General features: G+C 44.7%; 2 protein-coding genes across 4 annotated transcripts in view; one reads left to right on the forward strand and one right to left on the reverse strand.

The window, feature by feature from the left end:
• LOC143293462 (secernin-3-like) overlaps positions 1-25,000 on the forward strand; it is a 108,599-nt gene that overhangs the window by 76,600 nt on the left and 6,999 nt on the right. For 2 of the 3 annotated variants that reach the window (XM_076604347.1, XM_076604345.1), the window contains exons 3-6: positions 11,052-11,239; positions 13,319-13,524; positions 14,292-14,537; positions 15,861-18,168. In XM_076604347.1, coding sequence (XP_076460462.1) covers positions 11,052-11,239; positions 13,319-13,524; positions 14,292-14,537; positions 15,861-16,363 — 1,143 coding nt within the window. In that variant the 3' untranslated portion in view covers positions 16,364-18,168. Of the gene's footprint in view, positions 1-11,051; positions 11,240-13,318; positions 13,525-14,291; positions 14,538-15,860; positions 18,169-25,000 lie in introns of those variants that run through there. The other variant, XM_076604346.1, reaches the window with a different exon arrangement.
• The window catches only part of LOC143294005 (choline transporter-like protein 2), a 12,348-nt gene continuing 10,636 nt past the window's right edge, over positions 23,289-25,000 (reverse strand). Inside the window, exon 8 of the mRNA XM_076605399.1 lies at positions 23,289-23,300. Coding sequence (XP_076461514.1) covers positions 23,289-23,300 — 12 coding nt within the window. The remainder of the gene's footprint in view (positions 23,301-25,000) is intronic.

Genomic DNA, 25,000 nt, shown 5'->3' on the forward strand with positions numbered 1-25,000 from the left:
GGCAGCCGCTTCTCTCCATCTGTCTCTGTGCCTCGACTTGAGGCGTCACGGTGCTATGGTCACGGGTGCGGGAAGGGGTGGGGGGTGCAGGGCTATTCTCCAACACCATACCGACAGCATAAGATAATACCCCAAATACTGTGACGTGACAGGAATCGCGGTTGACGCGACGAGATCCAGAGTATAGGAAGTCCAGCACAACAAAACCTGACGTCATACAAATGACACAAACATGGAGATGATACAGAGGAAATGGAAACAATGTCAAACCCTTCACTGACATCAAAGGAACATAGACAGATATAGCGGAAATAACGGAACGAAACCTCAAAATGGCCAGTTCAAGGGATGGCCGTGGCCAACTCTCAACGCAACAAAGAATGGTCGATATGTGTAAATGGGCAGTCGTACAGAGAGAAAGGAAATAATGGTGAATTCGAGCACAGATATGGTCTGACACTACACTGGCATCGCATGACGGCAGGAGCATGGAGATAAGCGGTGAATGGGTTCCAGGGCAGGTCAGCATACAGAGAGAGATAGAAAGAGAGAGAGAGAGAGAGAGAGAGAGAGAGAGAGAGAAGCTGAACCCATCGACTGCAGCCCTGTATGTGTGGGCCCAGTCATGTTGCACTGAATGGCACTGAGAGCACGTCAGGGGTACAGCTTAAAGTTTTGTGCCTTGCCTGCCATTCTCCTTCATCAACACTGGCCTTTTCATTCCCTGCCTGCCGCAATGCAAGGCTCATTTGCTGGTGCCTGAACTGTGCTGCGTAAGAATCGGACACTGTGTGTCAAGCGTTTGTATGTGTTATATGCACTGAAGTCCGTTCTTCAGCAGTTTTGATATTAAGGTTGTTAGAGTTATGTCTCTTTTTGTTGCTGCTGGCACCGTATGTGATCAGACGAATAAAGATGCTACATCTCAACTGCCGTATTTGTCTGATACTTTAAGCTGCTACATACACAAAAAAATGGCGACAAGGATGACGAACCTTAGCGCTAATGAACCATTTACGCCATAACACTAAGCGCCAAATGGGATTTTGATCCACACTTACCAAGAGCACCCAGAGATCAGTGAGAAGTCAGTCAACCAAGAAAAAACTTGTCAGAAGATAAAAACATTTGAGGAATGTCAAAAAAGTAGCTATTGCTGAAGAAACTGCATACAGAAAGGGGGACCAAATTGCAGTGAAAATGAAAATGTATGTACTACCTACATCAGTCAACAAAATTCAGATCAATATAAACGAATCAAAGAAAACGTCAATATTACCTTCACAACAAAAACACTGCCGTTGCTACAGATGTGGATCCGCACAACATAATGCTTATACATGCAGGCAAATCAAATCTGTTTGTCGGCACTGCAGAAAGTATGATCCATCAGTATGATCAGATTATGTAATCACAAGCCATGATAAAGCCTCACTTACAGATGTTGTCAGTCTACTTATTAAAAAGTGGTTATGTTTGGAATATTATGGTGCATTTTTTCTTTGCAAGTAAGTGATCTGCGCAATAAAATCTCCTGCGAAAAACGAGGAATGACAGAACCTCAGAAAAACTGAACGCATAATGTCGTGTGTACCAACTTCAAGGTTGTAAATCAATGAAAATTATATTGTGTTGTTCTTGGTTAAGATCATCATGTAGTGTTCTCAAAGTGGATTGAATGAATGGCCGTTCCGGATTTTTTTTTTTTTTTCAATCGGTCAGACTCCATCGGTTTCATGTTTCCATTTTGGGCAGCGAGGGGATTAGCCTTTGTTTTTGTTTTTTCTCTAGAAACTATATAGTGGGACTGGATGATAAACCCTTGGAAATGGTCAACTCAGGCCCTTCAGGCATGAAGGAAGAATCCAAATTTCCAGAAGTGAAAAAAGAAACAACAAAAACAACAACAAACTTTTAGCCATGATTCAAGACAGTTTTCTGCTATTTCTGTTTGATGGCCTCAAATGATGTATTTCATCAGGCAAGACAAGAAATCGTGGCATGTTTAAACGGCAACGGGAATAGCCATAACGAAACGGAAACGGCAGATTAAGCATCGTTGAGCTCCTTTTTCGTTTATAACATCACTGTTTTGGAAAGGGAATTTTTCTGAGGCCTCATATGTTTGTCATTGTGTTTGAAGTTCAGAGAGAGCATAAGAAGAAAGAGAGACAGAGACAGAGACAGAGAGACAGAGAGTTGTGTAGGGGTGGACTTCATTCACTTGAAAAGCTTCATAAAATCAATTGCAGTGCTGTGTTCTTTCTCTGTCTCTGTCTATCTGTCTGTTTGTCTGTCTGTCTGTCTCTCTCTCAGAAAGTTTAAAATAAATCAATTCCAGTGCAGTGCTCTCTCTCTGTTTGTCTGTGTGTCTGTCTGCCTGCCTGTCACTAAGAAAGCTTGATATAAATCGATTCCAGTGAAGCTTCATATAAATCGATTCCAGTGCTGTTCGCTGTCTCAGTCTGTCTCTCTCTATCTGCCCGCTCTGTCTGTCTGTCTCCATTTCTCTCTCACTAAAAAAAAATCTTATTAATCAACCTCAGTGCTCCTCTCTCTAGGTCTGTCTTTGTTTCTGTCAATCTGTCTGTCTCTCTCTCTCCCTCCACCCTCCCCCCTCTCTTTCTCTCTCTTTCTGTCTGAATACCTTGCTTGTCCCAGGCCACGAAGAAGCCCTGACCGCCATCAAAGCCATGAAACACCAGGAGCTGATGGGAGGTCATCGCTTAGCTCCTGAAAGCAAAGGAGGAAAAAAAAAGAGACATCAGATTTAGATTTTTTTAACAGATACGGGAAACAGAAATCATACCAGAGGATTTGGAGTTGGGGCGGGGGAGTTGGGGGTGTGGGTGGGGTGTGGGTATGAGGGTTGGGGTGGGGTGGGGGACAAACTGTTACACTGTCAAAGAGAGACATCACAGACTGTAACAACTGGGGAAGAGTAACATTGCTCCCAGTGGCTGGCAAGAATTTTCACATCATCAAATTTTCCAACAAGATCATTGTACAGAATTCTGACTTAAAAAAAAAAAAAGGAAACGGGCCTCCATGCTGGGCGTCAGCACTGAGATCAAGTGAAGAAGATGGATACGCATGCGATGGCGTTCTAGGGATGTGTCACGCGCGCGCGCGCGCGCACACACACACACACAGAGGCACGTACACTCGCTCTTTCTCGCTTTCGCTTTGTCAGTCTCTCTCTCTCTCTCTCTCTCTCTCTTTGTCTCTGTCTCTCTCTCTCTTTCTCTCTCTTTGTCTCTGTCTCTCTCTCATTCCAAAAACCTAAATTGTTCTAAGCCACGATACTGACTGACTGTCGCATCAAGAATCGCCACCAGTAGTTTCCCCCAAGGACAGCCCGTGCCCCTTTCTTTCGCGAAGGCCATGGACAACCCCATGACGCCCCCGCTGTGACCCTTTACTAACCCCCATCTTTATTCCTCTCAAAGACGCTTCCATCGCTCCGTCCAGATCGTCCTGTCTTTCACACTCTTAAGATCTTAATCCTCCCTCCCCTGCCTCGTGCTCCTGAATGTGGACTGAAGCAAGAAATGGCAGGAGCAGGTTCCGAGTGTTTAGGATGCCCTGCCGCCAACCGTTGTTCCAGAGACAGATGGGACCTGGGTGTGACCTTGGAGTGTGAGGCCACTAAACCTGTGGTGCAGATGTAACGTACATTTCTTCTTCTTCTTTTTCTTCTTTCTAATCATCACGATGGAAATGTATGTATGTGATGGAGTCTCCCGTCGGTCCGACGGACGAATAGGCAGGCAGGCTTATCTGTCGGTGTGTGTCCTCATATGGGAGAAGAGGTCGATTCTGGATGCGCAACACTTCCCACAGGTGTTGCAAGGGAAAACGTCTCCAGAAGTTGAGCCCTGCTTCCTTCGCTCACGCTTCTCCTGGCCAGCATTCTCTTGTTTTCAAACGTCTTTATGCCACTAGAGCACAGCATGCCTGACCAGCACAGGTGACTTTTTTTTTTTTAGTGAGGAGTGTATGTATGCAATCACTTTTTACTGCTACTGCTCCAGGGTTTCAGTTGGTTGCTCTGTCCGTCACTGGTGTACCAAAGACATATACCAACTGCGTGAGATCTTGCGTGCAGACCACTAAATCCGGCATGTCAAACAGAGAGAGAGACATTGACACTGACACTGACACTAGTTTATTGAATAGGCCACAGCCCCTTTCAGTGGGGGTTCACAGACAGTCGACAGATATATTATCATTTACACGAGGGGAAAAAGAAAAAGGAAAGAACCCCCCCCCCCCCCCCCCCCCCCACCCCCCCTCCCCCGCCCACCAAGTTGGACCAGTTGTATTTTTTTGTGTGCCAATTTTGAGTTCTGGAGAAAGGAAGAAAAGACTCGGTTTGCAGGCCTCTGTCAACCTGAAAGGGGATGATTTGTTGGATTCGGCGTTTATTTGTACATTCCCTTCCAGCCCTTACATCATCCCAGTCCGTCATTCCATACCTCCTCACATTCCGTTCCCTTTCCAGTCATTGATGAATAAAGGACATTTGGAAAAAAGAAAAAAAAAAAAAAAAGGAAAGGGAGTCTCGACTGTTGGGTGCAATGAAAGAACCCTCCCACCAGTTTACATAATGTCAAACCTTCCTTCTCCTCATCTTCATGAAATGCAGACGATTGCTGCTGCTTGCTCCTGGTGCAACTTCTTTGTGGTTTGATTCAGTTAGCCTCCATCTGGCATCTCAGCGCTCTAATCCATAAACCACACACTGGTGAATCATCAAGCACATTTAATCATGCACACATTACCGGCGCTCGCACACACACACATACACACACACACATACACACACACACACGATCGTATCGACAGACTGGGGTGCTGTGTTGTCTCCCTCTTTCTGTCTCTGTCTCTCTGTTGTTTTCTCCACACCAAGCTTGTCTTGTCCTGGGAGCCACGACTCAACGCTGTCTCATCACAATCCGTCACCACCACCACCAGTAGGCTTAGGGTTCTTCTTCCCCTTGGGACATCGCCACGGGGCCTCTGGTCTGACCCTTCTTCACCAACCCCATCTATCACCCCACCGCACCCCCTTCTCGATCGCCGTTTCCTTCCATCACCCTCGCTCTCTTTCTCTCTCTGTGTTTTTCTCTCTCTTCCCCGTAAGTCCTTCAACGCTCTGTTCATCTTTTCTCCGTTTGTCCCCAATTAACCTCCACCACACTACACCCCTTCTCTAGCTCTCTCTCTCTCTCTCTTGTCCCCCCTTCCTCCCCATTCCCCCATCTTCCCACCTCTCCATCCATTTCTCGTGTTCGTGAATCTGAACCGGAGGGACAGAACTGTCAGGAGCAGATAATGACCGACCGGGAGTGTTGGGTTGCCCATCCATCACTGTTGTTCTTCCAAAGACAGAACGTGACCTGGCTGTGACCTCGCGTGCAGGCCAGTGAAATATTGCGATGCATTCTGATCAGTGTCACTCATGCACAAACACACGCGCGCTAACACACACACACACGCACACACACACACACACATACACCCGCGCGCGCATGCGGGAAGAAGGGGTGAGCGAGAGAGAGAGAGAGAGAGAAAGAGGGAGAGAGAGACAGAGACAGAGACAGAGAAAAACAGACTGACAGAAAACTAGGGACTCCATACACTCATTACTATAATCATAATTATATTTACGCCAGTTCTGTACTCTTTGCCGCTCATTTCTCAAAATACCTCTCAAACCATTTACAACTGATCATCACTTGCAGTTCCCCCTTTGGGACAGAGCCATGGAGCCTCCATCAGTGTTGACCCATCACAGACCCCATCACCCTCTCACCTGTATCCCTCCTACACATCCCCCACAATGGTCCAGTTATTCTTCATCTTTCATCTCTTTGTCTCCCTATCGCCACAACCCCCCCCCCCCCCCCCCCCCCTCCACCGTCTCTCATCCCGTCCCGTTTTTGTGAATCTGGACCGAAGTGAAAAATGTCAGGAGTAGATTACTATCTATTTGGAGTGTTTGGTTGACTGGCTGCCAATGTTTTTTTCTTTTCTTTTTTTCTTTCTTTCTTCTGAAAATAGACGTGACCCTGCGTGTTAAGTTGCGAATCTGTGATGCATTCTGTCAGATGTAAGGCAAAGTTGTGCATCCTGATCATCCTGAAATGTGCGTGATTGTCATGTCAGTGCCCCCCTGATGCGGCATATTTTCTCGCCATGCACATATTTTTTTTTTATTTTGTCGCCGGCGACAATATGTGCAGGCATTCACTGCACGTATTGTTGACATTCTGCACGTAATTATTGTTGCTGGCGACAATGATATATGCAAGGAGGGTCACTACCAGAAGTCAACTGCACCGGCGACAATATATGAAGGTGATAATACGTTGGCGTTATATGCACATCCCGCCCACACACACACACACACACAACATCTTTCTCTCTCTCTCTCATGGGACAGTTATCGCCATTTAGACCAGACACTATATTACAAACATATCCCCATTGCATTGTCCTGCACTGCATGATGACACGAATTATGGGATCTTTAATGTGCGCATTTCATCTTCTACATGCCTTTGAACTGCGCACGATGCGGGTTCAGGCACTGGTAGGTTGACTGACCTGGCACTGACACACTGACCAGGCGCTGTGACCGGAAGTCGAAACTAGGACCTTAACTGACATTAACAACTTAGCTGTTGTGACAATCATCCTCTCTTCTGAATCCGACCATTCTGTCCGAACTCTTTGGCGAGTTCGTCCGATGCACATCCCGTGTGAAGAAATAATTCGAGTTTTTTTGTTTGTTTTGTTTTAAATTAATTTGGATTTTAATTCATCCTTTTTATTTCATTTTTGGCACTATCCTCAGTGATATCATCCTGACATTCTTTGATCAATAAAAACAAACAAACAAAACGAATAAATGGCGGGAAAGGAAATGAAGATGAAGGCCTGTTTTCTTGCTATTTATTTTTTCCACTCAGCTGGCGCCGTTTAATTTTCATATAATGTGCACTGGTTAACCCATATTTAGGCGGTGCTACGTATTGACGTACGTGTGTGTGTGTGTGTGTGTGTGTGTGTGTGTGTGTGTGTGTGTGTGTGTGTGTGTGTGTGTGTGTGTGTGTGTGTGTGTGTGTGTGTGTGTGTGTGTGTGTGTGAGAGTCTGTGCGTGTTGCACGTTTTACGACATACGCGCCCATAGATAACGTGTTAATGTTTGTTTCAGTGGAGAAACGCCAAGATTCCTAACGTATGTCTTCCGAATTACGTGCCATTAGTTCTTTATCTATCGACTTGCGCACATTCTCCTTCTTTGATTTGCTTCTTGATACCTTTGTATGTGATTGACCCGTCGTTTAGTCCGCTTATTCAAACCATTTATGTTATGTATGTCCGTCCGTAACAGGCAAGCTGTAGATCTTGCACTCAGGGAGATTGCCTGGGGGAACCATCTGATTGCGGGAACGTTTTTGTGATGTCTTGAAATGCATCCCTGGGGCCAGATTGACGAGACCCCCCCCCCCTCGTCCCACCCCTCTTTTCCCCCATCCCCCTCTTCAGGCCAACAGAACTAGCGAGAGAGAGAGAGAGAGAGATGGGTGGGGGGAGGGAGAGACAGAGAGAGACAAGAGACAGAGATCTTTCACCCTCTTGTTTAAATACAGATATAACAAGTACGAAAGCCAAGTGGTTAAAGCGTTGGACTTTTAGTCGGAGGGTACTGGGTTCGATTCCGTTATCGGCTCCTGGTGTGTTATGAACAGAGATAAGTTTGGTTTGGGGGGTTTTTTGGTGTGTTTTTTTCCTCCCCGATCTCTATGATCACCAAAATGTACTGGCGTGCTTGTATATTAAACCCCCTTTGTGTGTATACACATACATAAGTCCAAATACACTCAAACAAGATCACGTAATTCATGTCAGCGTTGGATGGGTTATGTAAACATGAAACGTAGCCAGCCTGCACACCCCCGGAAAAGACAGTATGTCAAAATTAGAGGTTAAGAACAGGTTAAAGGATCCAAGAGCCTTTTACGGCCAACGGGGGCCAGTGAACTCGTATCCACTGCATCTAGGGTTTGGAAGGCGGGGCCCAATACTCTCCTTCCACCATTAAAAAAAAAAAATTATATATATTTTTTTATATTCCCCAACCGAAGACAGGTACTCAGTCACAGCAGCATGGAGTGAAGAAAACCGGAGTAAAGTGCCTTTCCCAAGGACACAACACCATGTTAATGACAATAATGATAAAAAATAAAAACAAACAAACCAAAAATCAGGCCTCGAACCCGATCACTGGTGAACACTAGATCAGAGCAAAAAAATCTAAAGTTTATAGAAACCTTTTTGGTGGTAGATGAATCCTTTTGGAGTGAGACACGGCGTTTCGAACCATAGGCCCGTTGTCAAGTGATGAAAAGAGGACAGTGTAGATAGGAAAGCCTATGTGAGAATTGGGTGATGACATCTCACTACTACTGGATCAGAAGTCCAACGCCTAACCGAATCGGCCACGGCGGCGGCCCTCTACCTAAATGGCGGATGTTAACTCACTCAGTACGGCGTCCTCTCTTCTCCTCTATACAGACCCCTCGGATATCCAGTGGGTGTCTGAATGACCCAACCTTTAGCTTCCGTCGACAGAATTGTGGTATTCTTTGTCAACATTCACCTCTTCAGTATAAGAGCCTTCCGCATGCAATATTTTGATGGTGGTAATTGGGGTGAAACGCTGTTAACGTCGTCTCTTTCGCCGTCCGTATGGAGAGAGTTAAAAAGAAAAACAGCCAGGCACGAAAAACTAACAGCCCACTCGTTCTTTGTCATGAATTTACATGGGAGTTTCCGCCCACGGAAAGCCGAAGGAGAAGAAATACTAGAACTAAAAGACTGAGGATGGCTAGCTTTTTGGTCTTCATGTCGATTTTTTTTAATTTATTCTGGGATGGTCCAGCAATCGATGTGGAAAGGCTACGGCTTCTCTCAGGGTGAGACGTTGTGGGTGGGTGGGTGGGTGGGTGGAAGGTGGAAGGTGTGTATGTGTGGGGTGTGGGAGTGGGGTGGGGTGGTTGAATAAAAAAGAAGAAGAGTGTGAAGGTAAAGATTTTTTTTTTTTTTTTTTTTTTGGTCATGATGGAGATCAGACGCTCGATGGCTTAAACACACACACACACACACACACACACACACACACACACACACACACAATCTCTCTCTCTGTGGATATATATATATATATATATTTCCGTTATCGGCTCCTGGTGTGTGTGTATGTGTGTGTGTGTGTGTGTGTGTGTGTGTGTGTGTGTGTGTGTGTGTGTGTGTGTGTGTGTGTGTGTGTGTGTGTGTGTGTGTTACGATTTGAGAAATACTGGATACACTGAAATAAGCCTCTATTTTCGGAGTAAGAGAAAGAGATAGACTGATCGATAGATAGAGAAGGGTGGGTGGGGGTGGGCATCAGAGGTGATTGTAAAGAGGTGTGTTTGTTTCTGTATTTAATTTATAGCTATAACGCACTGTCTGTTCTAAGATTATGTAAAGATCTATTTAAAAAGAAAAAAACAAAAAACAAAAACACCAGCAGCAAAAAAAAGAAGAAAAAAAAAAGATTGTGCGTATACATGGTGATCAAAAGATTCAAAGTATGCTCTCTCTCTCTCTCTCTCTCTCTCTCTCTCTCTCTCTCTCTCTCTCTCTCTCTCTCTCTCACAACACACACACACACACACACACAAAACACGGCAACAACAAAACTGAGAATGTCACCTGGCGTCTTCATAACTCTCGGTGGAAAGTTGTTTATTCTCCCGATTTGCAACAACCACACACACACACACACACTCTCTCTCTCTCTCTCTCTCTCTCTCTCACGCACACATACACACACAACTCGGTTATTTCGTGACGCGGTATTCCACATGTCATCAAAAATTGTTATGACAGAAATCATGCCTTCGCCGCCCCCGCCAATCATATTTATTCCCCTCCCTCCTTCCCCTGCTAGACGTGATTTGTGTTTAAGGTCATGCTGCTTGTATTACACTTCTATTTCATGGCTAATTTGGTCATGTTTCTCAATTAAAAACGATATTTTACTTCTTTCTCTCTCTCTTTTTTTTTCTTCTAAAACCGAAGCAAAACAAAAAACAAACTCGAACAAACAATACATTGTTTGACTGATTTTGATCAAAGCAGACAAACATAATATGCATTACCGTGACAAAAAACATACCTCATAATTCTTCTCCACTTTTCATAGACCTGCGGTAATTAAATTAAAACCAGTTATCTCTTTCCCAGCAGCCTTGTTTAAAAAAAGAAGAAAAAGGAACAGATTTCTCTCATTCTTTGAGAGAGAGAGAGAGAGAGAGAGAGAGAGAGAGAGAGAGAGAGACAGAGAGAGAGAGAGAGAGAGAGAGAGAGAGAGAGAGAGAGAGATCCTTGGGCTTCGCAAGTAATGTGTTAGCTGGCTCTATATAGCTTATCAGTAGTGTCGCAAAATCTCTCTCTCTCTCTCTCTCTCTCTCTCTCTATCACACACACACACACACACACACACACACACACACACACACACACACACACACACAATCAGCGAGAGAGAATCTGACAATTATCTGTCCATGAACAGTCTCTAATCGCCATGTATTTCATATAAACAACTGCACAAAATGTAACATGTTTATATGACTCCCACAGAAGAAGAAGAAAAAGAAGATGAAGAAGAAGAAAAGACAGAGAGAAAGAAACATGAAGAAGAAGACGGAGGAGGAAGAAAGAAAGAAGTCAGGCCTTCGTCAGGCCTTAAGAGAAGAAGAAGAAGTAGAAGAAGAAGGAGGAGGAGGAGGAGGAGGAGGAGGAGAAGAAGAAGAAGAAGAAGAAGAAGAAAGAGGAGGAGGAGGAGGAGGAGAAGAAGAAGAAGAAGAAGACAGATAGGTATCAGCACAGCATAGCACAGCACAGCACAGCACATGATGATGATGATGATGGGTTAGATGTTGTCATCAATCTTCTCTTCTCATCATCTTTCACCCCCCCCTCCCCTCCAGTGCACCTTCCTGGAGATTGACCAGACCCCCCACACCCACGCGGTGGTTCTGAGCAAGGCTGGATGGTCGTGGGGCAGCGAGATGGGGGCTAACAACCAGGGTGTGTGTGGAGGCTGTGTGTCTGTCTGGACCCGCCTCTGTCACCCGGGGGACCACGTGGAGAAACTGCTGGGCTGCGATCTCGTCAGGTATGGTGGTGGTCGGGTTTTCGTTTGTGTGGGTTCGAATCTTCGTATGTATGTGTGGGTGGGTGGGTTGTTGGGTATGGCTGGCTGGGGGTGGAGTGTTTGCGTGTGAACGTGTGGGTGGAGTGGGGGTACTTTGTTTGTTTGTTTGTTTTTAAATTTGTGTGTGTGTGTGTGTGTGTGTGTGTGTGTGTGTGTGTGTGTTAGAGAGAGAGAGAGAGAGAGAGAGAGAGAGAGAGAGAGAGAGAGTGTGTGTGTTTATGTCTGTGATACGTGCAGCCCATTCGACTAAATGAATGCAATTTACTAACGTATTTGCATGAATTGACTTTCTTTTCCGTCTCCCCACACCCTTTACATAGGTGATGTATATATATATATATATATATATATATATATATATATATATATATATATATATATATATATAAGACATACACACACACAGACACGACGATTTTACGAAGCATGAACAATGAAAAAAAGTATGAATATATATTGTCGGTTATATTATCGATCCAGACGGTAACCACATATTACCACTTTCTTGGGCCGCGGCGTGTTAAATGTATTAACAGCTTCCAGACATATTTACCACTGACAGGGGAGGTAAGGCAAATGTCAAACGGCCACCATCGACCTTCCCTGGTCACGTAGGTCCTCCCTGATGGAGGGGATGATGTTATCATCTTGGATCTGCTCAAGATTCATGGGCTTGCCTGTTTGCGTGGGAGTACGCGGCGTTTGTTTATTTGTTTGTTTATTACTTATTTCATTCATTAATTTATTTATTTATTCATCTGCTGATTTATTCATTAGCGGGGATGAGTTGGAGGTGTGTGAGTGTTGAAGGCTGTGTTTGTGAGGGGAAAAAAACGAAGAAGAAGAAGAAGAAAATAAAAGAAGAAGAAGAAGAAAAAAGGCTTTTTGTCGCTAGGCTTTGTGAACGAAATGCAGTGTTCACGAATACTTAGGAAATTAATAGGCCTATGCTGTTTTTTAGTACATTTAGATCTTGCAGTTAGCTTTTCCAACGGGCCAGTCAGAATAGTAGTACAAGGAGTTTTGTAAGTTTGTTATTTGTTTGTTTAGCTTCTTCCAGAAACAAAAGACGGTAATAAACATTGACAGTGAAGAAGAACATACAGGGGATGACTACCGCCATTTAGGAGCCAAATGATCACGCCTAACGTTCTAGGACCGATGACTTAGTAACGACACATTATTTAGCCACTCATAATTATGGGAGTGGAGCGGTGTCCTAGCGGTAATTCGCTTAATTAAGAAGCTCGTATCGACAGGTTCGAATCCCGAACCATTAGACCTTAAGTGGTCGTCTAGGTGATAGTCTTTCGGACGAGACGATAAACCTATGTGCAGCATGTACGTAGCGAACGTAACAGAACCCCCCATATCATCACAAAAAGGATTGTCCCTGGCAAATTCTTGAAGATGAATCCACTTTGATAGGAAAAATAACAAACAAACAAACAACCCCCCCACTCCCCACCCCCCCAAAAAAACAACAAAAAAACATACACTGGTAGACAAAAGAAAGAAGAGGAGGTCGACCCGAACTTCACACAGAGAAATAATCTGTGGAGAAAAATAACACAACAACAACAACAACAAAAGAGAAAAAAAGAAGAAAAAAAAGAGAGAAAACAGTTCAATACAAAACAGTACACTACTACACACTGTACAATACAATACATCACATAATAAATAAATTACAAAATACAACAGCGACACTGACATCCTAACAAAACCTCCCCCTCCTTTCTCCCCACCCCCCTCTCCTTTCTCCCTCCCTCCTTTCTCCCTCCCTCCTTTCCACTCCTCCTTTCTCCCTCCCTCCTTTCTTCCCCCCTCCTTTCTCCCCCCTCCTTTCTCCCTCCCTCCTTTCCACCCCTCCTTTCTCCCTCCCTCCTTTCCACCCCTCCTTTCTCCCTCCCTCCTTTCCACTCCTCCTTTCTCCCTCCCTCCTTTCTCCCTCCCTCCTTTCCACTCCTCCTTTCTCCCTCCCTCCTTTCCCCTCCCTCCTTTCTCCCTCCCTCCTTTCTCCCCCCCTCCCTTCCCCAGGTTGGCCTTGGAGCGCAGCAGCACGGCGCGGGAGGCGGTGGACACGGTGACGTCACTGCTGGCCAAGCACGGGCAGGGCGGGCCTTGCTGCGAGGACCCGTCCTTCGGCCAGTGGACCTACCACAACTCCTTCCTCTTCACTGACCGCCAGCACGCCTGGGCTCTCGAGACGGCGGGGCCCCAGTGGGTGGCCAAGAAGATCACAGGTAAGTCTTTTCCTTCCAGTATTGGAGGACTAAAACCGATCGCATTTCCTTTCCTTCATGAGCTGGGTTACCAAAAGGTATCATAACTCCTTCCGGCAGAGGGTGGCCAAAATATATCATTGATAATCCTCTCACTTCCGGTAGAGGGTGGCCAAAATATATCATAGATAATCCTCTCACTTCCGGTATTGGATGACTAAAGCGATTACAGATCCCTCCAACACTGGGCGACCAAAGAGATCACAGATCTCTCAAGCACTGGGTGAGCAAAGAGTTCGCAGGTAAGCCCATCCTTCCAGTACGGGGTAGAGAGAGATCAGAGGTAAGCCCTTCCTTCCTGAACTGACTGGCCGAAGATATCACTTGTGCTTCCACGCAACAGTACTGCGTGACCAAAGATGTGACAAGTAAAGCCCCTCCCCCTTCCAGCAAGGAATGGCCAGAAAGAGACAGAGATCTCTCCAGAACTGGGTGGCCAAAAAGATTATACAGGTCTTTCCAGTACGGGTATCCAAAGAAATAAGAGATTCTTCCAATGTGTTGTGTGTGTGTGTGTGTGTGTGTGTGTGTGCGTGAGCGCGTGTGTGTGTTGTTTGCGTGAGTGAGCGTGTGCGTTTGCGTGCCTATTTCTGTGTGCGTGAGTATAATATGCACACAGGATTATGTGTACTCACTACTTGTGTCTATCCTACACAACAACAACAAAAATATCCTGGCGCTTGCTTTATCATTTTGGGGGCCTGTTGCTTGCTTTGTTGCACGTGCAGGGGGACTGTACTCCATGTCCAGCACGCTCAGCATCGGCACAGACTACGACCTCAGCTCGCCAGGCCTGAAGGAAGCTGCCGCTGAGGGTGGTGGTGGCGCCCACGGCAAGTCGTCCAGCCCAGGACCTGTGGACTTCACCAAGGCCTTTGACGCCGTCTTCGAGGGTCTGTCCCTGTCCGAGAAGCAGCAGCCTTCCCACAGGCTTCAGTGTGGCCGAGCCCTGCTTCAAGCCAAGTCCAAGAAGGGTACGAAGGAGGGTTGTGGGGGATGGTGGATATGGGATGGGCAGGGGGAGGGGATGGAGATGCTGGGAAAAGGGATGAGAGAGTATCAGTATCGGTATCAGTGGCTCAAGGAGGCGTCACTGAGTTGGGTCAAATCCATATATGCTACACCACATCTGCCAAGCAGATGCCTGATCAGCAGCGTAACCCAACGCGCTTGAGAAAGAGAGAGAGAGAGAGAGAGAGAGTGTGTGTGTGTGTGTGTGTGTGCGCGCGCGTAATCCTTCTGTGGTTTAACGTCTTTTCAAAAGAGGGGAAGAAAGACAGAGAGAGAGAGAGAGAGAGTGTGTGTGTGTGTGTGTGTGTGTGCGCGCGCGCGCGTAATCCTTCTGTGGTTTAACGTCTTTTCAAAAGAGGGGAAGAAACACACACACACACACACACACACAGGGGGGGCGGGGGGGGGGGGGGGGGGGGGAGGGGCGAGGGAGGGAAGTTAGAGGGCCGGGCCAGGGAGGCGGTGGGGGATCCAGAGACATCAGACAGACAGGAATAGGAACAGAAAAAAAAAGTCCTCCCCTCCCTCGTGTGCCGACAAAATGGAGACCACCCCACCCCCACCCCCCAGGCCCCCTCCCCACCAAATCACACTCGACTCGTTTGAAGAGCTAGCTAGATATCCAACCCTAAAATGGGTCTCTTTGAGGTCCGCGCGGTTGGGCTATAATAACCAACATGATTTGATTTGATTTGACCTGACCACACAACAATAATAACATCACCACCATCACCACCACCATAACCATTGGTGGTTGGTGCTTTGAAGGTGGCAGAATGGTTAAGACGCTCAGCTGTCAATATGAGAGTCCATTTGGGTCTGGGTTCGAAATCCGGCTCTCGCTCTTTTTCTCAAGTTTGACTGGAAAATCAAAGTGAACGTCTAGTTATTCGGCTGAGACGATAAACCGAGGTCCCGTGTGCAGCAGACACTTGGCGGACTGAAAAAGAACCCATGGCAACGCGAGAGTTAATGTTGTCCTCTGGCAAAAAATTATGTGGCAGAAATCCACTCTGATATGTACTCAAATATATTAGAAGCATGCACTCAAGGCCTGGCAAAACGCGTTGGGTTATGCTGCTGGCCAGGCATCTGCCTTGCAGATTGTGGTGAAGCGTTTATGCATTTGTCCGAACACAGTGACCCTGGCAAAGCGCGTCGGGTTATGGCTACTGGCCAGGCACGTGCCTAGCAGATTGTGGTGTAGCGTATAATGATGGATTTGTCCGAACGTATTGACGCCCACGTGAGAAACTAAAAAACTGAAACCGGATGCTGTGCTGCAGGCCCCCTGACGGTGAGCGAGCTGTTCGACATCCTGCGGCACACCGACACCAGCAGCATCAACATGTGCGGAGAGCTGCTGACGGTGGGCAGCCAGGTGTCGGTGGTGCAGCCCCCGACCTCCGCCTTGCCCGACGTGCACTGGTTCACCGCCACCCCAGCCCCGGACCTCTCCACCTTCAAGCCCTTCATCTTCTGCCCCTGCCCCACCCTGGGCAAGGCCACCCTCTCCCCGACCCTGCCCACGGAGGGCCGGGTCCGCCAGGGCTCACAGACGTGCGCGGACCGCCGCCACCTGCTGTACCGGATGCACGAGCAAGGGAGGGAAGTGATGGAGAGCGGCGGCAGCCAAGGGAAGCGACTGCTGGAGACGATGCGCAGCCTGGAGAGGCAGTGCGTCAAGGACGTGGCCGAGTTCCTGGACAGCTTCGAGCCTGCCCTGATGGAGGAGGTGCAGGAACTGTTCAAGGACATCACCGAGTCCGAGGTCAAGTTCTACAAGTGATGCTTGAGACCGACGTCGTCAGCATCACCACCGAGGGCTTATTCAGTGCGTTCCTGTTTATCTTTTTCTTCTTCTTTTTGATATATATATATGTATATATATATATATATTAATTAAAAATTTTTGTTTAACAAATAAAAAGAGAAAATAATGATTATACAAATTTAACGTGATCTGATGAATCACATATCTTATTCTCTGCAGAGAAGATGGAATTATCGCTTGTAACTGTTATATAAGCAAACGCTAAGCAGTATTGTCTTCATTATATGAATACGAGTTTTGGTTCGTCTGCAGAGAAGATGGAATTATCCTTTAAAACTGCACTATAAGCACAACGCTTGAGCAGTTTTGTCTTCTTCGTAAATACTTGCCGGCTGGTTTGGCATTATATTTATTCATGTGATACCTTCAGAACTTTCAGTTTGCAAAGTTTTGACTGAGTTAATCATTTGCAGTCAAATGTGGATGTGTGACCTGCAATTCCATTTATCCTATTTTAGTTATTTATGGTGTTTTTGGTTGTTTTTTTTAAAACTATGATTTGTTTATTCTTACGCTTTGATACTACAGCACTAATTCTCGTTGAAACGGCTTATGACTGAATCTTTGTTCAGTCTGTATTATGTATTATGCTTTCATTTTCTATCTGAACTTTTTTCTGCCCAGAGAGAAATTGATGGCTACATACATATAACGATGGGATGTGTGGATATGTTGAAATATTTTATGTGACAGGTTGGATTCGAACAGTTCATCACGTAATGGAGCATTTAATGTGCGGAAAAGCAGTTGATGAATTGAAGAACCCTGTCATTTTGCTTTTGTACACTGAATATGCCAAAATCAAAATATTGAAGCGTACTATTGGTGTGTCTTTTGATCCCCAACCCATTTCCCCTCCGCCTTACATGGACGTAACAGACTGAATAAATGTACATTTTGGTTCTTGCATATCAGCTTATTCAAATGATAAAATCGATTTTATTTTATGATAACTTTCACTTCTTGATAAAGACAAGGCCACACAACTTCTAAGCCAATGACGCTTACAGCTTTCCATCAGGTAAATGCAATAAAAAATATAATGGAAATTCCTGATGTACTTTCTGCGTTCTTTCCTTTGTATGAGTAATTCATCCAGAAAACTAAACTGAAAGGATGATATCAGCATCAATGGATTGAAGCTGCGTGCCCTTGTCAAATTTAGAAGCAATAGTTACTGTTCTTGCGTGTAATTGACATCTCATTGCTTAATCTGCTGCTTCTTTTTTTCTTTTTTCTTTTTTTCTTCCAGCAAACGTGTTCTCACCACTCTCGTCGCCATTATCAATATTTCTTTACTTGTGACTGTCAGGGATACATGAACTGGGATCACACTTTATGTAATATCTTTTGCACATAAATGCGTTTAATGTGGTTTAAAAGCTTACATTTTTTTTCTCACAGTAAATGGAAGCTTGTTACATTTTTCTTTTTAACAGAAATAAATTGCGACAAATTCATACTAACCGGTAAAATTTATCGTAGATTTATATACCCACAAGGCACAATACCACACTTTCCACGATAACTTCAAGACACATCCATTCCTCATAAAATGAAAAACACACACCTATGTTCACTATGTTGTTTTCTTTACCTCCATTTTGTTCCTGCATAGATCTAGTGTGGATTTACGTAGCATAGATTCTATTGATTGCAAAAGGAAAGCTAACAATCATTTCAAAGTGCCACGGATTCGTATACCAATATGAATGAAATGTATGAACTTCTTATACTGAAATATATGGTTTTGTTACAAACTTTGGGTGCGACTCATCAGTGCGTTCCTCCGCCCCTCCTCTCTCTCTCTCTTTCTCACTCTCCCTCCCTCTCACTACCTTTATTTATATATGTGTAATCGCCTATTCACCTCTCCTTTTTTTTTCTCTCCTAAAAATCCTTCTCGGTTTTTTAAAACAAGACAACACATCTATCGATACACCTGTTCCAACTCCAAATCGTACACTCATCAATACATACTTTGCATACATGTACACATACATATCATGTGTATGACACGAAAAGTCATGGCACTGCTCTTCATCTGTTTGTATTTATCTACATACCTGTTTCCCGTATAAATGAAGTGAATGCAATACTTTCTTCCTAGGTTTGGAATTTAAAAAACCAAAAAAACCCAACCAAATCATGTTTTTGTTCGGTCAGTTTCAGTTTCAAAAGAGGTGTGTCAAAGCGTGCAGACTGATCCATATAAGCTAGACCACATCTGCTTAGAATCCCTCCCACCCCCCACCCCCCAGACCCCTAACCCCCCCCTCTCCCCGAAGAAAACAGACCTGATGACTGACCTACGCAAAAACCAAACGCGCTGATCAGAGGCCTTGACTGCCTGTACAGTTGACGTGATTAAACTGGGTCAATGCACTTGCCTGTCACACTGTCCCTGACCTTTTGCCATTGTAAAAAAAAAAAGAAAAAAGAAAAAAACCAAAAAAAAAAAACCCCAAACTTTCCCCAAAACAAACAAACAAAAAAAGTCACACTTGAGAAATCGCACTTGTGTTTATTACTTACTAACACAGGTCGATTCAGGTGTGACCTTGACAGTGAAGTGAACCTGTGGCTTTAAAAAGATTGCTCATCCATGACCCTGACCTCAGAAAAAAAAGTCACCTTGGGTAAACATGGTTATACAATACGATGACGTGTCAAGCTGCATCTCTGTATTAAGTGTCGCTAAAATCGGTTAAAAAAAAAAAACCCCAACATCTTTACAGCTTTATTTCTTAAAAAACAAAACAAAAAAACTTGGGACACTGAATATATATTTATCTGAAAAAGACGAAGAAGAATGATAATGATAAGAATAGAATTTCTATATCAACCATCCATATTCTCTGCTCCCGGCGCTTAAAAAAAAAAATCATATACCCGAACATACATGATAGCGCGCGCACACACAAACACACAAAAACACACGTGTAATCAACACAGAGAGGGATAATGAGAGAGAGAATCAGACAGATAGACAGACACAGACAGAAGCACACGGACGGACTGGCCAGTTTCACTAAAAAAAAAAAAAAAACACCCTCAAGGTCAGTCAGGCCACAAGCTGCTTACATCTCTTGTATCGCAGGCAGGCGGTGTCCAATTTCAGTCCAAAGATCACTAGGTCAAAATGGGGTTTGGGAAAAAAAAGAAAACAAGTGGGGGGGGAGGCAGCCTTTCCTACGGCATTGTTACTGGAATCGAGAACGACCTCGTTGTTTTTAAGTGAGTTTTTGATCCATGTCTTCTATGACCCATTTTGTATCGACATAGGTTCAGTAACTAATAGCTGTTCGTGAAGGTTTTATTATCACCATTTGAAAAAAACAAAAAACAAACAAACAAACAAACAAAAAAAAAAAAAAAAAGAAGAAAAATTATAGTCTTACTGACAGACCAGCCAAATCAAAAACATCCCCTCCACACACACACACACACACACACACACAGACATGAAGATGCGTACTGGTGCCAGCATACATAAAAATTATATTCACACATTCGGGCGCGAATTCCTGTCTATTCTGACTTACTCCACTGAGTCCAGATAAAATGGGGGTAAAAAAAAATTTAAAAAAAAAAGGAGAGAAGAAATGAGGAAGATCATGTTTCTTGATTGCCAAGAAGACTTTTTTTCCTTTAATTTTTTTTTTCACGTATCAGCAAGAAGGTTTCTCTAATTACCCAAATATCAGGGAGCCTCTAACTCTCATTTTCTCCACCTGGATTAGAAATCAAAGTTTCTCTCCGTTCTCTTCCCACAACTGCGTATTTAAAAAACAACAACAAAAAAAACAAAAACAAAAACAGAACATAATAGCATCTCATTCCTTCTATTCACGCACACACACACACACACACACACACACACACACACACACACACACACACACACACACTAACAAACACTCACAAACACACACACACGCACGCACGCTAGCACGCAGACACATCGACAATTTTCAACCCCTCTAAAATTAGTTTCATCAGTCACGCAAAGCTCTCAGCCCCAATATTACGGCAGACCCTATTGACAAAGAAGCTTCATTGCCAGAATACCATCCTGTCTGTCCATCCAAGCATCTCTGTCTGCCCCCCCCCCCCCCCCCCTCCTCCCCTCCTCCCCGTCACCCTCACCCTCCCATTCTCTGCCTGAGTGCGTATTCATGTATGCTCTACCTCTCTTTTGTAACTCTACCCTCGTGTGTGTGTGTGTGTGTGTGTGTGTGTGTGTGTGTGTGTGTGTGTGTGTGTGTGTGTGTGTGTGTGTGTGTGTGTGTGTGTGTGTGTGTGTGTGTGTGTGTGTGTGTGTGCTTGCTTTGCATGCGTGTGACCTTGCGGACAAAAAAAGCACAGTCAGCACAAATTCACTATCGATCGCTTGTAAAAGGAGAGTCTTGTCACACACACACACAGACAGAGACAGAGACAGACAGGCATTCAAATTGAGAGACAGAGAGTCGGGCAAAGAAAAAAGAGCGTACACACATAAGCAAACACCTGCACGCACGCACAGAAACAGACACAGACACACGCATACACACACACATATATATATATATATATATATATATATATATTACACACACACACACACACACACACACACACACACACAAGCACAACAAGCACACGGACACACACTGTGGGAGACAGCAAAAAAATGGACAAATAGAAACATCAGGCCTATATGACAGACAGAAAGCTAAGCTCGAAAGAATTCGACACTTCCATGACTGCTTGACATCTTTATGAGTGGCCTCTTGAATATTCTACATGCACTCACAGATCTCTCTCTCTCTCTCTCTCTCTCTCTCTCTCTCTCTCTCTCTCTCTCTCTCTCTCTCTCTCTCTGTGTCTGTCTCACCTACCAATTTGGGAACCTCAGAAGTAATATTTTCATTTCATTAAGCTCGTCTGCGTGAAGGAGTACAACTACGTCTCTGTTACTACGCTACTACTGTTACTGCTACTGCCAACGCGCGCTCTTGCACACACACACACACACACACACACACACACACACACACGTACACACAAGTACACGCACACGTACAAACACACACACACGTACGCACAATTACACGCACACGTACAAACACACACAAACACGCACGCACGCACGCACGCACACACACACACACACACACACACACACACACACACACACACACACTACCCTGAAGACAATCTGAGCTGGTATTTTTTCCCCCCTTTTTTAATTCGTTTTTGCAGCATCGGCATACTCTCAGCGGCTGGCAAGAGCGATAATTACATGGTCACGTTAAAAGCGATGTTTCCTGATAATTTCAAATCTACGTCTTTCATTTCTCCCTGCGTTTTCGCTGTTTGTTGGCAATGAACACTTAAGTGACGTAACTGAACATAGATGGTTTTTGTTTGTTTAAAACGGTTCGAAAACAAAAACAAAAACACAACTTATTTTATTGCAGTGCATTACATTGCATTGCATTGGTATTGTATTGTACTACATTGCATTGCATTGCATTGCATTGCATTGCATTGCGTTGTGTTGTGTTGAATTGTATTGTATTGTATTGTATTGTATTGCGTTGCGTTGCGTTGCGTTGCGCTGCGTTGCATTATGTTGTGTTGTGTTGTGCTGTGTTATGTTCTTCTGTCTGTTACACGACCAACATCGACTTGCCGATGACTCTGTTGTGATTCATGCATGCTGGGTATTTTCGTGTCTCCACAACCCACCGAACACTGACATAGGTTACAGGATCTTTAACGTGCGTATTTTGATCTTCTGCGTGCGTATACACACGAAGGGGGTTCAGGTACTAGCAGGTCTGCACATATGTTAACCTGGGAGATCGGAAAAATCTCCACCCTTTACCCACCAGGCGCCGCTACCGTGATTCGAACCTCCGACCCTCAGATTGAAAGTCCAACGCTTAAACCACTCGCTATTGCGCCTGTCTGGCTATTGCGCCCGTCTATAAGTTGCATTACATTGTATTGTATTGTATTGTATTGTATTGTACTGTATTACTTTTTGTCACGACAGATTTCGGGTAGCTCTTCCTGGGGGAGAGGGCGTCGTAACAATGAAGCGCTACCGCCCCCCCAGCCCCCCCCCCCCCCCCCCCCCCCCCCCCCCAACCCTCCACCCCCCTTTTTTTTCTATATGAAAGTGTATTTGTTTTACGATCAAAGCGGAACTTTCTACAGAATTTTGCTGGGGGACACAACAACCATTTTGATGTCGTAGGTTCTTTTACGCGTGCAAACTGCATGCACGCTGCATACGGCATCTTGGGTTTATCGTCTCATCCGACAGACAAGTATCCAGATCACCACTCAAGGTCATGTAGAGTGGGGGGAGGGGGGTAGCAGGGGTTAAAAATCCTGGTCATCTTAAACGGAACTCGAACCCGAAGATACCCGCTTCCTAGTCTTGCGCATCACCACTGGGCCATCGCTCTATCTATCTCTCTACCCATCTATGGTCGAGATAGTGGGGATGTAACTTGGGCAGGACACTCTCCACTATAATAAATTTCTGGCCCAGATAGTCGGGACAGCAGTCGCCTCCTCTCTCTCTCTCTCTGTGTGTGCCTCTATCTATCTATATGTATGTATACATACATATACATATCTTTATATATACTTGACTGATAAAGGCGCAAGAGTTCCATTGTCTCCAGAGACAAACGGATGCCAACAAACACACACACACACACACACGCACACATATCTATCTATCTATTTGTGTGTGTGTGTGTGTGTCTGTGCGTGTGTCTCAGTGTGTGTCTGTGTGTGTAGTATGATATGTAATATTATACAGACAGACAGAAGGACAGACAGACATCTATTGACGATGAGCATGGAGATTCAAGACTCATTGACCTACCTGGTCGCATCAGAACCAGCAGATGAAATGACATATAGTAAGGCTTTTCAGACGTGCCGTGATTCCGTTCAAGATCCTCCACTGAACGCAGCACACATACACACACACACACACTCGCACGTATATACGCGCACGCACGCACGCACGCACACACACACACAAACACACACACACATGCACAGTCGTATGAGCGCATAATGTCACATGTCAGACCGGTCATTGACTCGCGCGCATACTCGTTCTCACGCACATGAATAGTCTACACACGTACGCCCAATACGCATATATACGTACATAAACGCATTTACACATGTCCACACCGAGGCACCCACACACATAGGCATACAGACAAATACACAGAGACAGACACACGCGCACACACTGAGACACATAAACACACACAGAGACACAAACACACGCATACACACACACACACACACAGTCGTATGTGCGCATAATTTCACATTTCTAAATGGTCATAGACTTTCACGCACGCGCGTTCTCACGCACATTCATAGGCTACACACGTACGCCCATACACAAATATACAAACAGATAGAGACAGAGAAACACGTACACATACACACAGATATGTATATGTATGTGTGTGTATGTATGTATGTATGTATGCGTAAAAACATAAATACACACACATACACACACACTGCACACAGACAAACAGAGACAAAGACAGACACAGAGACAGACACACACACACACACACACACACATTCACACACACACTCACATTCACACACACACACACATTCACACACACACTCACATTCACACACACATACATCTATACTCACGGCTACACACGTACGCCCATACACAAATATACAAACAGATAGAGACAGAGAAACACACACACACACACACACACACACACACACACACACACACACACACACACACACACACACACATATATATATATATATATATATATATATGTGTGTGTGTGTGTGTGTGTGCGTGTGTGTGTGTGCATGTATGTATGTATGCATAAAAACATAAACACACACACACACACACACACACACACTGCACACAGACAAACAGAGACAAAGACAGACACAGGGACACACACACACACACACACACACACACACACACACACACACACACACACACACACACACACGTACACACACACACACACACACACACACACACACACACACAACACGCACACGCACACACACATATATCTATACTCACAGAAACAAAGGAAAATCGTGTCTACACCCATATCGAGTACACTGAAGAAAATTGTCGCAACTAAGAAAGCTCCAATCACCAAAAGCTGCAACACATGGCGACAACAGATGCCTCAGTGACAGGTCCAATTCGACGTGCGCGGTTTTTTTTTTTAAAAAAAAAATATATTTATTTTTTTTTTAGCAGCTTCCATGCATCAGCTATGATGCTTATCATGGCGATGTAAAAAGCCCCATGCCAAAAAAGACACAAAAACAAAATATTTATGCACTACTTATCACAACCAAAATATGTGACTTACATCATATCAACCAGAATCTCGCTTCGAGAGAGCAGACTTTTCTTCCCCACCTCCAAATTTGCCTTTTAATACAGACATTGTCTTGTGTTCTTCTTGTTATCAATATTATCATCATTGGTAGTAGTAGTAGTAGTAGTAGTAGTAGTAGTAGTAATAGTAGTAGTAGTAGTAGTGT

Source organism: Babylonia areolata, chromosome 19 (assembly GCF_041734735.1).
Source record: "Babylonia areolata isolate BAREFJ2019XMU chromosome 19, ASM4173473v1, whole genome shotgun sequence".
NCBI lineage: Eukaryota > Metazoa > Mollusca > Gastropoda > Neogastropoda > Buccinidae > Babylonia > Babylonia areolata.